The sequence below is a fragment of the Anguilla anguilla genome, chromosome 12 (assembly GCF_013347855.1).
Source record: "Anguilla anguilla isolate fAngAng1 chromosome 12, fAngAng1.pri, whole genome shotgun sequence".
NCBI classification, from domain to species: Eukaryota; Metazoa; Chordata; class Actinopteri; order Anguilliformes; family Anguillidae; genus Anguilla; species Anguilla anguilla.
Window position 1 is genome coordinate 22,113,573 of NC_049212.1, and position 13,186 is coordinate 22,126,758.

At 54.2% G+C, this 13,186-nt stretch overlaps 1 protein-coding gene across 1 annotated transcript in view; it reads right to left on the reverse strand.

Annotated features, from left to right (window-relative positions):
- The window catches only part of LOC118209690 (cytoplasmic dynein 2 heavy chain 1), a 158,113-nt gene that overhangs the window by 105,202 nt on the left and 39,725 nt on the right, over nt 1-13,186 (reverse strand). The window contains 14 exon segments of the mRNA XM_035385246.1: nt 133-274; nt 1,408-1,534; nt 2,641-2,727; nt 2,820-2,941; nt 3,310-3,433; nt 3,712-3,872; nt 4,786-4,899; nt 8,492-8,629; nt 9,274-9,428; nt 9,820-9,901; nt 10,756-10,898; nt 11,927-12,040; nt 12,364-12,472; nt 12,707-12,955. Of these exon segments, the coding sequence (XP_035241137.1) occupies nt 133-274; nt 1,408-1,534; nt 2,641-2,727; nt 2,820-2,941; nt 3,310-3,433; nt 3,712-3,872; nt 4,786-4,899; nt 8,492-8,629; nt 9,274-9,428; nt 9,820-9,901; nt 10,756-10,898; nt 11,927-12,040; nt 12,364-12,472; nt 12,707-12,955 (1,867 nt within the window).

Genomic DNA, 13,186 nt, shown 5'->3' on the forward strand with positions numbered 1-13,186 from the left:
ATTGTGGGGAAATTTTTTTTTTTACTTTAAATGCACATTATCTGAGCTCACTGGAGCTTGTTAAAAATCAGACATAGTTCCGTGATGTAATACACGCGCAATGCACACAGGATGACGGAGGGCTGGCGTTACTTTGAAGGCCGGAGGACTTCATCCACTCCTCCAGGCTGGCTCTCCTCTGATCCTCCGGAGCGGCTGACAGATACGTGATGAAGGCTGCTGCCAGCTGGGCCCGCTTGGGCAGGGTCTCCAGCTCCTCCGCTATCTCTGCAACCTACAGAGCGCACGCACGCACATACAAGCACACACAGACACAGACACAGACACACACGCACGCACACACAGACACACAGACACACACGCACGCACACAGACACAGACACACAGACACACACGCACGCACACACAGACACACAGACACACACGCACGCACACAGACACAGACACACAGACACACACGCACGCACACACAGACACAGACACACAGACACACACGCACGCACACACAGACACGCACACACATACAAGCACGCACACACACACACACACACACACACACATACAATCACAACACAAACATGCACACACGTATACACACAAGCTCTTAGAGATCCACAAAAATGCAAACACACACGTTCATACAGCTCACACAAGGCCTCATGGATAAACACCCCCACTCCCTCAGACACACACACACACACACACACACACACACACACACACACGTTCTCTGAGAGCAGGGTGTTAAGCGAGGCTGCTGTGCTCATTATCCCAGTGATAAGCGCGCGGTCAGCGTTAAGAGGGCTGCGGGGGGTGAGGCGGAGGCACAGTGTGGGCACAGTGGGGGCACGCTGGCACGCTCTCCAGCGCCTGGCACGCTGCCAGCCCGGTGGCATCTGCGGTGTGTACAACAAAACGCTGAACACCCCCCGATTAATGCCCCCGCACCCTCAGTCCCACAAGCCCCTGCAGCCCATCGACCCGCTCAGACTTCCACCCTCACCAGCGCATTCACTGCACACACAGGCGCAAGCAGCAGGGCAGTGTGCGTGTGTGTGTGTGTGTGTGCGCGCGAGTGCGTGCACAGGTGTGCGCGTGAGTATGTGTGTATGTGTGTGTGCACATGTGTATGTGTGTGTGCGCGCGAGTGTGTGTGTGAGTGTGTATGTGTATGTGTGTGTGTGTGCTATGAGTACGTGTGTGCGCTGTGTGCATTGTATGTGTGTTTGGGGGGGTAATCTGGTCCCTGGTGGGGTCTGTATGGAAGACAGCAGGGGGTTGACAACTGAAATAAAGAAGACAAGCGTGAAGTGGGGCAGCTTAATTAGCTGTGAATGGGAGAGCAGCACACGCCCCTGACCCCAGCGACCCTCACGCCACGCCGCCCCGCCCCCCCGGCCCCAGCACCTGGGCGCTCCAGCGCGTGTGCTCCCCGTCCAGCTGGTGGATGAGCTTCTCTGCGGCCTGGATGGTCTCCTGGGCCCGGCTCACCTCCGCCTCCAGCTTGGCCGCCTCCGTGGTGCGGGACTGGAACCTGCAGAGCGAGGGGAGGAGCTCCACCGTTAGACACGCCCCCAGACGCAGAATATCAGAGCTGTCACACCTCAGCCATCTCTTAACTTGGTTCAGCCCCACTTGCGGCATCTTTTACCTGGGTGCCCAAAGCGGGGCTGAACATGACCAACTCCCATCCTAATTTGGAATGTGTGACCCATTGCATCCGCAGCCGTGCTTATGCACGAGAGCAGGCATCCGCGGCTCTCCCCGGAAACGCAAGATGTCTCCGATCTGATTCTTTTCTCACTCGACTACAGCTGAGGTTGTACAGAGTAAAGTGGGCGGAAGACCTTTCACATGCGGCCTTGAGATGCAGTCCAGGATGCAACCCTCCCACACCCTGGGCACTGCAATCACCAACTGCGCGTGGCATGGACACGGTCTGAACTCACAGACCCTGGGGCTGGTCACTGCACAGCGTAGTGCCTTAACCGAATGAGCCACCCAGCAGCCCCCCTCTGTCTATGCAGGAGAATAATGCAGCGCAGCATAATGAAGAAGCTACATTTCAAAGGCTGCAGGTTTGAATCCCCAAGTGACACTACAGTTAAAACCATGACCATGTCAGTTAACCTTCCAGCTGCATGAATGAACAGTACGGAGAAAAATCTGAGCAAGTCACCCTGGATAAGCGCTGTCTGCTAATCAAATACATAATTCAACGCTTCAATATAATACAATGGAAGTGAGGAAGTCAGGTCTCTGCTCTGTGTGCGCTGCTGCTGCAGATTTGTGTGACTCAGATATAAAGCACAGATGACACCGGTCCCCTTTACTGAGCGTGTGCGACAGCCTTATCAACAGCCATCCTGTGCTGGGATTACACGCTCTCATTCATTTCAGGGGGGAGAAGTGAAATGCCCACTTCCTTATGCATGTGCTCCATAAGGAACACAAGATCTCCTTACTGTGTGCTAATGGGGTAGCTGCAAAGCAACTGACCAAGGCCTATTGACTGAAGATGCTTTAGTATAGATTTAGAACATGGACATAGAGGGAGAAAAAACTGCTAAGTGGTGCCCTATACAGTACAAGGAATTATCAGCCAATTGCTACTTGAGTTAAATTTTTTCAGATACTTACTTGTCCTTAAGTTCCTTCACTTTTTCACCCACAGAGTTCAGCAGGTCTTCCAGTTTGTTCTTCCTGCTCTCAGTCTTCCTCAGGTTTCTAGAAACAGAGAGTGGGAAGAGATGCTGAAACGTGATTGGGCCCTGGCCCTGTCCGTCATGGTACGTGGCATGTAAGGGGAGGGGACTCACTCCATCAGGCCGGACTGCTCCTTCTCCAGGGGCTGGATGCGCTCCAGGACGTGGGAGTACTGCACGTTGGCCTTCACCCAGGCCGCCAGGGGCGCCGCCGCCGCGCTCGCGCGCTTAGCGTTCTGCCAGCGGGGGAGACGCACAGCACAGCGTTAGCGTACGACTCCAACACCCACCACCAGGGGGCGCAAGAAAAAACACCAGCGCCGCTCCAGCGACAAAGCCATCACACCAACGAGATCACTCCCATATGGACAACAGAAACAGAATAAGGCAAGCTGAGAATGACCAGGACCGGGTCCAAATCAGCACACTCTGCCTACTATTGAGTACACGACTTGTATACAACTTGCATGCAAATTGCACACTCAATAGTGAGCAAGTGCGCTGATTCGGACATGGCCTAGGCCTCATCAGCTGATCAAGCAGCCGCACACAGCCTCACAGCGCTACAGAAGGCCGCGGGGGCGGAGCTCGAACGGCGACGCACCTTCGGATCGAACGAGGCCTTGTTCCTGTGCAGGAGCTCCTCCACACTCTCGCGGATCTCGTGGGTGACGTTCCGCGCTTCGAAAGTCACGATCTCTTCCCTCACGCCTCTCTTGGCCAGGAAGCTGCGGGAGGGGAGCGGCCGTTAGCCCGGCGGGGGAGACGGATCGCTGGGCGGCGCGGGCGCCCCCGGCCACTCACACGCAAACGATGATGGGCCATAATGGCAGCGCGCCGTAACAAACGCTCTCATTTATCAACCGCGCCAGGCTGGGCGGGCCGTGCTCGCTCCACTTCAGCGCGTTCCTCTCCCGGGCTGCTCAGAGCCGCCCGCGCGAACACGCGGCGTAAAGGTCGGCCGAGGGGCGCGGCGACGTGCTTCGCCTCCCGGGCGCGTGCTCACCTCTTCATGCTCACCCACGAGGTGTCGAAAATACCCATGAGCCTCAGCACCCCCTCCAGGATGTCCCGGATGACGTCCGGGGGCATGCGCAGCGAGCGGATCTCCGAGAGGGACTCGGCCTTGATGTTGCCCACGGCGTGCTTGGCCTCTTCCACCAGGGGCTGGAAAACAGAGAGGACACCAAACGCTTCAGAGACGCACGTGCACACAGCACAGTGCTGCACACACCAGTCCTGCACACACCGCAGTCCTGTACACAGCACAGTGCTGCACACACCACAGTCCCGCACAGAGCACAGTGCTGCACACACCACAGTCCTGCACACACCGCAGTCCCACACACAGCAGTCCTGCACACACCGCAGTGCTGCACACAGCACAGTCCCGCACACACCGCAGTCCCACACACACCACAGTCCCGCACACACCACAGTGCTGCACACACCGCAGTGCTGCACACACCACAGTCCTATACACACCACAGTGCTGCACACACCGCAGTCCCACACACACCACAGTCCCGCACACACCACAGTGCTGCACACACCGCAGTCCTGCACACAGCACAGTCCTGTACACACCGCAGTCCTGCACACAGCACAGTCCCGCACAGAGCACAGTGCTGCACACACCACAGTCCTGCACACAGCACAGTCCCGCACACACCACAGTCCCGCACAGAGCACAGTGCTGCACACACCACAGTCCTGCACACAGCACAGTCCTGCACACACCACAGTCCTGCACACACCACAGTCCTGCACACACCACACACCACAGTCCTGCACACACCACACACCGCAGTCCCGCACACACCACAGTCCCGCACACACCACAGTCCTGCACACACCGCAGTGCTGCACACAGCACAGTCCCGCACACAGCACAGTCCAGCACACAGCACAGTCCTGTACACACCACAGTGCTGCACCTGCAGTGCATCACATATGACTGTGTGATGGCTGGGGGAAGTCTCCTTACTGTGCACACATGTCTGTGTCGATCAGTTCAACAGATTTCTGTGAGGTACGTGTGATTTGGACAGGGCACGGCTCACCCACAGGTAAAGCTCACCTGCACTTCCTTCAGCTCGTCATCAATCTTTCTTTTGCGCTCCTCGATCTTCAGCACCTCCTCGGCCATCTTCCCTTTGATCTTCTCCATCTCCGTCTTCTGATCGCTCGCGTTCTAATACAGATCAGAGCAGCCATCAGACCTCCGTACTGAATGCATGCATGTCCACATATTCAAACACACACTCACGGACACACACATACACTCACATACACTCACACTCATGAACATACACATACACTCACACACACTCATGAACATACACATACACATACACTCACACACACACACACACACACACACACACACACACACACAACAAATGCACACAGGCAGGCAGAAATTCTCCTCATATTTAAAAAAAACACAAAACCATCCTGCTCTCAGTTCTGAGGATGTCGAGGAGCGCACTGTTACTGCAGTGCGGTAAGAGAGCACACAGTGACACTGCTGTCACACACACTCAGCTCCCGCACGGTGCACAAAGCTCTGCTGCACGGCGGCTCTGACCTCAACCCTCACCCTGACCCGCAGCTCCCGCAGCTCCAGCAGCGGGAGGCCCTGCAGAGAGCCGGGGGACCCCCTGCGCCCCGCTCTGCTGACACAGGTCTCCAGCTCCTCATTACCGGTCTTCACCGTGCCCTTCTCCTCACTGAGCGGGAAGTGTCACACCGCCCTGGCCTTTTCGCCCCCTAGTGGCACGCTGTGCTACTGCAGCGGTCGCTCACCCGGTGAGCGAAACGGCACATTAGCACAGGACCCATGTTACAGGGGCCACAAAACTGAGAGGGAGGGGCTTTGTGCTGTTTAAAGAGGGCATGAGAAAGGCTGTGTGTGCAGGCACCAGCCACGATGGCGATTTGGGTCCACACCCCCTCACTCAGCAGGACATCTTCCCTCACATTTATTCTGCACTCGCTGCTACTTCCCCCTGCTGATAAATGAACTTTATTTATTCCTCCATGTTTACACTAATGAATGGATCTCTGCCCAGAAAAGTTGAGCACCCAATAAAGCATGGAATAGAAGAGAACTACTCCAAAGAGTTTCAGTGGCCCAATTAAGCATTTAAAAAATAAATAAACCCCCTTTAAATGCCAGTCTCCAAAAAGTTCACCTTACAATCTGAGAGAAGTTCCCTTGTGCACAACAATTGCAAAAAAATCTAATCTCTAACCGTTAGTGACTAATCAAAATAAAATAATAAGTGGGAGAGTCCAGACAGCCGTATAGACTTATGCAAGAGTACACACTCACACATGCTCATGGCCACACGAAGAGAGGCGGCCATACGTTCAAAAAGCACTAGGCCCATAGTGCACAAATTCATACCTGCACACACCCCCCTATGCAAGCATGGCCTAGGACCACACACACACCCCTAGGTCCACACACACACACACACACTCCAGGGAAATGTCCTGGACCCCAGCAGCAGGGCAGAGCCACAGGCTGCTCATCCTGATCCTCTGAGCTCTCAGGGCAGTGGGAGGAAAATGGCTGCCGGCACTGTAACAGGGGAGGAAGAGGACGCTGAAGGTCGTAAACGGCTGTCACTGGAATACGCGGCGAGACTCTCAGGAGTGACAGCGAGTGGGCGGGACCCAATAGGAGGGTCAGGGCCCCGCGCCTCGGAATCGCTGAGATGTCAGAACTGACAGTCACACTTAGAGCGTGTGGGGGGAATGCGGGGCCCGCCCTGCGCTAATTAAAAATGAATCCCCCCTGCAGCTGCCTTTACCTGTCAGAGGAGCGGCCTGTCCCAACTGTGAAGAGTCACAGCACCCAGGACCACAGCAAGGACAATGAAGCCAGTGAACACTTTACCTACACACACATGCAGACATGCGCGCACGCGCACACACACACACACACACACACACACACACACACACACATGCAGACATGCGCACACGCACGCACGCACACACACACACACACACACGCAGACATGCACGCACACACACACACGCAGACATGTGCACGCGCACACACACACACAGACATGCGCGCATGCACACACACACACACCTGCACACGCGCAAAGACACACACAAACACACGCACGCACACATACACATACTCGCATACACACGCGCAGAGACACAAACACTAACACGCGTGCCCGCACACACACATATGCATTCATCATTGTATTGATTGAGCATTACACGAAAGCCAGTTCCAGCCCTTGATGCGTGTTGGCCGGTCAGCCTTCCTAACAGTACTGATATTGATAATACAGCATGGATAATTGGAAGGTTCATGTATCATTTTAGCATCATTTCACATTTCCACTAACACCACACATGACACAGATATCGAAAAACTGTAAGCAGTGAACCGTAATAAAGCACGGTTAACATCTCATTAAGCCTCCTTGACGTCTGGAGTTTTCAGTCATTGCTGCCCGGAGAAGAAAGCAGCCGTTAACTTCAATAGAACAGCCGAGGCTGGGATAAATTAAATTCTGTGTGATCGTTCCACTTCTAAGATGAGGAATGGAACCCGCCCTGCTTAATGAGCCCGTAACTTCAGCTTGCAGAAGGATACACCTTATAGCCCATTAAAATTTCTACTTAACATGATACTGTTGCCCACCTCCTGTCTCTAGTGTTGTCTACCAGGATATCTGGGGAAAGATCCGTTTTAAAAAAGCGGTTTGGAACGAGAGCTTGTGTTATATCAAGAGCACTGGCTAGGCTAGGGGGTCCCCGGCACTCCACTCCATCTCACGCCAAACAACACCCCTCGGCCTCGCTGGCTTTCACTATATAACAAGCTTCTGTTCCACACCGCTCTCATAATCCCTTATGTACACCTTGAACTTTCAAAAGTTTCTCAAAGTACACCATTCAGCATGGAGGACGGTCATGAGAATTTAATGCCACTTTGTGATGGACACCGTAGGGTCTGGATGGTGAGATACGCTGGCTCTCACACACGGCTGGCAAACAGGAAGGACCTGCAGGGCCACAGGCCAGCGTGCCTCCGCGGTTGATAGCAGCTGCCAGTCACAAGGCATCAGACCGCTGATAGCCAAGGTTTGTGGGGGCTCTAGTGACCATTGTGAACATGAAAACTGGGAGCCCTGTCAGCTCGTAAGACTTACGAAGACACTGTCAAGTTAAAGTATTTATTATATTCAGTATTTCATGCACATGTCTGGCACCATCGAGGCCAATTCCCCTTATACTGCACACGCCTGTCACATTTGCTGTGAGATTACTGTAAAACCAATCGTATAAGATCATTCTTTGGGACCCACTGCAGGTCAAGGCTATGGGTTGCAAGTGAAAAATCACAGGCGGTAGGACTGTAACTCCCGGTAACTCCAGGAAGGGTGGCATGGCAGCAGAGAGGGCTGCTTCCATCACCACTGCATGTTTTGGATCTGTCAAGCCAACCTGGCAAACAAGACGATTTAAAGCATTCTCCCATTTTTCACAGGGACTTAACCTGTTTAGTGGTTAAACTGCCCTGCGATTCTCTCTTTCACTTTGAACTTTTCTGAAACTCTAAGCGGATAATAAAGTTGCCCTCAAACGGTGGCTCCTCCCATTACTGCGTCACGCTCCTATGAAGAAACCGCGCATTTCCTGCTTCATTCACCAGCTGGACCCAACACGGAGCCCCTCTCCAATGGGCACCGCAGGAGAGCGGAGGGAGCGGACCGCGCGGCGCCTCCCGCAGGCCGGCTCGGTACCTGCATGGAGACGGTGATCTCCTGCAGCGCGGCGTCCGCCTCGGCCTGCTTGGTCCTCAGGAGCGTGCTCTGCTCGGCCGCTCTCCCCTTCAGGTCGTCCACCAAGGCCTTGGCCTCGTTCAGCTTGGACACGCCCGCCTGCACCAACGCTTACACCGTTAATCTGAACACATTTCTAAGGTGAATAAAGGCACCGACTGTCAGAAAACCTCAATGCTACAATCAAAACTTAACACTTATGTCTAATGCTCTAAACGCACAGCAGACAGGTAAACTGCATCTCAAAGGTAGTATTGAGTAACAGAGTAGCTATTTGTGTGAACTAAAGGAGTAATGGTAAAAACAAAAATAGCAACAGCAAAGTGTTGAGTCTGAATGTGTTAATGCTCTAAGGGCCTGATTCACTAAGACCGTTAGCAGAGCAAAACCTTAAAGCACACACACAACCAATAACATGACCAATGATTCGTCATGGTATTTGTTTAGCACCAATCACTGGTCACGTTCTTAGTTTTGCTTGTGCTAAAAGGTTTTACACAGGCTAGAGGTCTTGGTAAATCAGGCCCTTGGTGTAGAATTAAGCACTGAGGAATAGTGTACAGCTTCATATCCTGTAGAGAGGTAATCATGAGGAACAGCATGAGGTCTAAACGCTTTTAATGAGCAGAGATATAAGGCATAAGTGTTGAATGTTTAAGACAGAGCCCATTGTGAGCAGTGCAGGACGGCACGCTTTGTGTGAATGTGAGAGCAGCCCCGAGCGTGCAGGAGCAGCAGCGTACCTGCAGGTGGCGCTGTCTCTTGATCAGCTCGGCCCGCTTGCTGCTGTAGATGGAGCCGTACACCTGCAGGAGGGCCATGTACTGGCTGGGCGTGGCTCCGTACTCCTGGCACGACTCGTGGATCCTCAGGAAGGACTTGCACAGCTCGGACTGACCTGCGGGCACAAACCCAGAGGCTACTGGCGCCCGGAACCAAAGGGCGGCACGTGGGACCACATCACAGACCGCTCCGCTTCGCAAAGCCACGCTCTGAGCTACCGGCACATGCCCACACCGCTGAGTCACTCTCCGTCTTTCACCCTACACTCCAGATGCATTAGTAATTAAGCGTTATTAACATAATTATTAATCATTATTATTATTACAGCCCTAATTATAATGATCGTATCTGCACGACAGTGCAGCATTAATAGTGGCTGACAGCCTGCACTGCTGTGGGCCATTAGGTGTACAGGGCCTGGGCCAGAGAGGAGCGTGGGAGACGAGTGCGGAAGCCGTGCTTTTATAAAGGGCGCTGAGAGGAGGATGATGGGAGACGGAACATACCGGATGTTTTCCTCTTGTGTCCCTTCTTCCCACTGCTTTGCTCTTCCTCTGCAGAGGCCTGAGAGAGCAGCATCTCCGGGATCTGCAGGGAGGAGTCCAGAGTGGCCACAGAGACGGATGTTTCACTTAAAATAAAGAGGCTGAATACAGACACACGCACACTCACACACACGCCCGCACACACACACACACACAAAGACACATCACACACACACTCACCAAATTCACTCGAACCATTGGATTACTGAAGACACATACACGTATTCCTGTCACATTCTCTGAAGCCACAAAGTCACAGTGAGTCATTGTGCCAGCCCATGAAAATCATCCAATATTAAAAGCAGAGACCGGCCCTTTTCCTCAGGGGCAACAGAGCCCGCAGAACAGCCCCCACGCGGGACCCGGCGGACCAGGCCGGGTCCAGGCCAGGGGCACTCCTCCAGACCAGGCCCAGAGAGAGAGCGGGACGGGTGGAAGGTTCTGTTCCAGCGGCGGGGACAGACCCAGGGAAGAAGCCCTGACAGCCGCCGGCCGCTCAGAATCCGGGTGAAATATTCATGAGGGGCCCCTTGTTGCCGCCGGTAACTGCCAGACTGGCTTTGCACACGCTCGGTGCTTGAGAGCGGAAGTGAAGGTGAAGTGCAGGGAGGCAGAGGGAGAGAATGGCGCTCAGTGAGCATTCCCCTCAATCAGCGCAGCTGTGCTAGTGAAGCCAAACAGCAGAGAACACTGGAGCACACGCACCAGACTGGATAATGTGCAACACGTTACACTCCCTTTCATTACACAGTGTACTACTGTACATTCATCAGACTTTTTGTCAATCTAAAAAACAGCCCTCTTCAGGTAAATAGCGGCCCTGTACTGCAGCCGGCTCAGCTGTGTGCTGTTGGGCTGTGTGGCGCTGTAGCGGCGCTAGCGCTAGCGCTGCCCCACCTTGCGCATGCTGCTCTCGGACCAGCCCTCCATCCACTGCACGCTGCACCGGCGGTACAGCGCCGGGTTGCTCTCGCAGTTGATGGTGAAGTTGGGGTTGGAGCAGTCCATGATCAGGACCACGTGCAGGTTCTGCTGGATTCCTGTGGAGCGGACACAGCGAGAGAGAGCGTCTGAGACGGGGGGGGGGGGGGCATGAGGGGGCACGCGGGGACACCGTGGCGGCGAGGAGGGGGGGCCTGTGGCAGAGACGCAGAGAGCCGGGCTGGGTCTGTCTGAGGCTGTGCTGCTGCTGCTGCATTGCAGATGCTGCCATTTCACTCTCTCTCCAGGCGCTCGCTCCTGACCAAGCTGTGACATCACACGCACCCCCCAGAAAAACAAACGCACCGCTGCGAGACGCAGTCACGGCGCCTCCATTATACCGCTGCGTGACTCATTTTAACCACTTAGGCTAACATTTGCATATGTGAATGTGTGTGTGTGTGTGTGAGTGTGTGCACCTGTGTGTGTGTTTGTGTGTACATGCGCATGGGTATACACGCATGTGTGCGCACACGTGTGTCTATGTGCATGCGTGCATGTGTGTGCACGTGCGTGTGAGCATGTACGTGCGTTTGTGCAAGAGTGCGTCAGCGTTTTTCACCCATCGTTCACACGTCCAATAGCGCTACAGTATCATTTATAAAGACGTAACAGCTGCTCAATTAGCCAGACCGTGGGATTTGAGATAAACGGATAAACAGGGATCCTCAAATATCATCTGCCTCTCTCTGTCTCTCTCCATGTCTCCCTGCTTCCCCTCTCTCTCCTCTCCCTGCCACAGAAATGTCTGCCTGGAGTGTTTTCAGGGGGGCCCAGGCACAGGAGAGAGCATATTTTTCACGCGCGGATGAAGATCGATATTGGATTATCTCACATTACTGAGCACGGTGCACATTAGCGCGGAGAGCGCGGAGCCGAAGCGGGACCCAATCAAACTGCGTCCCGGGAAGGCCGTGACCAACCCGCTCCAGCGCGCCGCAGCCGCCGCGCACATGTCCAGGAGCCAGAACAGGGGGGGACTCCACCCTCCTTTCCAGAAATAAAATCATTTAACAGCGCGGGAGAAAAGAGGAGAAAACTCCGGGGACTGAAGAAGATGAAGAACGAGGCTCAGCCAGGCACTCACTGTAGGCAAAGTAGTTAAAAATGGGCCCGGGGAAGCCGTCCTGGGACGCCTGGTCCTTCAGACTGGACAGCAGCGGCTCCAGCTCCTCAGTGCTGTACAGGCCTGGCACCTCCCCTGCAGAGAAGAGTGGCTCAACATCAGCTCCAGCCACACAAAAGACCAAACACAAATAAAACTCCATAACCCATGACTCCTGGCTTCCTGAAATGTTAACCATTCTGGAAAAACCTGATAACCAACAATTCAATGAAGCTGCCCCCATCTCACAGAAATTAATTTTCAATCACATGAGGAAAAGGGAAAATGTAAGCACTCATAGGATTTGGTAATAACAGCTAATTAGCTAAATAAAACCTTTGTTTCTCAACAAACAACACTTTTTTTAAACATCCATGAGCAGCTTTCCCCCTCCCTTCAGGGCAGGGGTACACACTGACCAGAAGACAGCAGGCTGTTGACCATCTCCAGGAAGGACGGGTGCACAAACTGGTAATCCTCCAGAAGCAGCACCACCTGCTGCCCCTCGATCCCAGCCAGCTGCATCACCTGCAGGGGGCGCAATCGGACAGCCCCGGTCAAGTCTCAACCCACAAACACTGCGCAAATAAGCCAAGAACACAGGAGGGAATTCCTCGCTAATTCCTCTCAGACAAATGTTTCTTTATTCACGGGTGGAATTTTCCGGATTCCCAAACCGGAAGCGAGCGTGGAATCCCGCTCAGCCTTTGACCCCTGACCCCTGACCCCGGGGGCACGTCTCCGGCACGGGGGCTCTCTTACGGTTTTGAGGTCGCTCTTGAAGTGCTTGAGGCCATATCCGCGGGAGATCTTGGGGGTGAAGAGCGAGGCGGCGTGCATGTGGCTGACCACGCAGGTGGCCGTGCGCCGGCCCACCCCGCTGCGCCCCGCCAGCAGCAGAGACCCGCCCGGCCGGCTCAGCACCCGGTCCACCCGCGACATGTAGTCCAGCACCTCGGGGAACAGCAGGATGTCCAGCTCCCGGTTGTCCCGACCGTACAGGACAATGCCCTGGGGGGGGGGGGGGGGGGGGGGGGGGGAGAAGAGCTGTTTAAATATTCTCCTCAGTCACGACTGACAACCAGATGGGATCTGAAAGGACGACGGTGAAACGTAGACTACTCCGTGTGCATGTATTAGACCTCAACATCCCACTTACACTCATCATTATAACACTGACTCACTCTGTGAAGGTGATCAGATCAGCAGGTCACGCTACGTACGGTTTCTGGTATAATATAA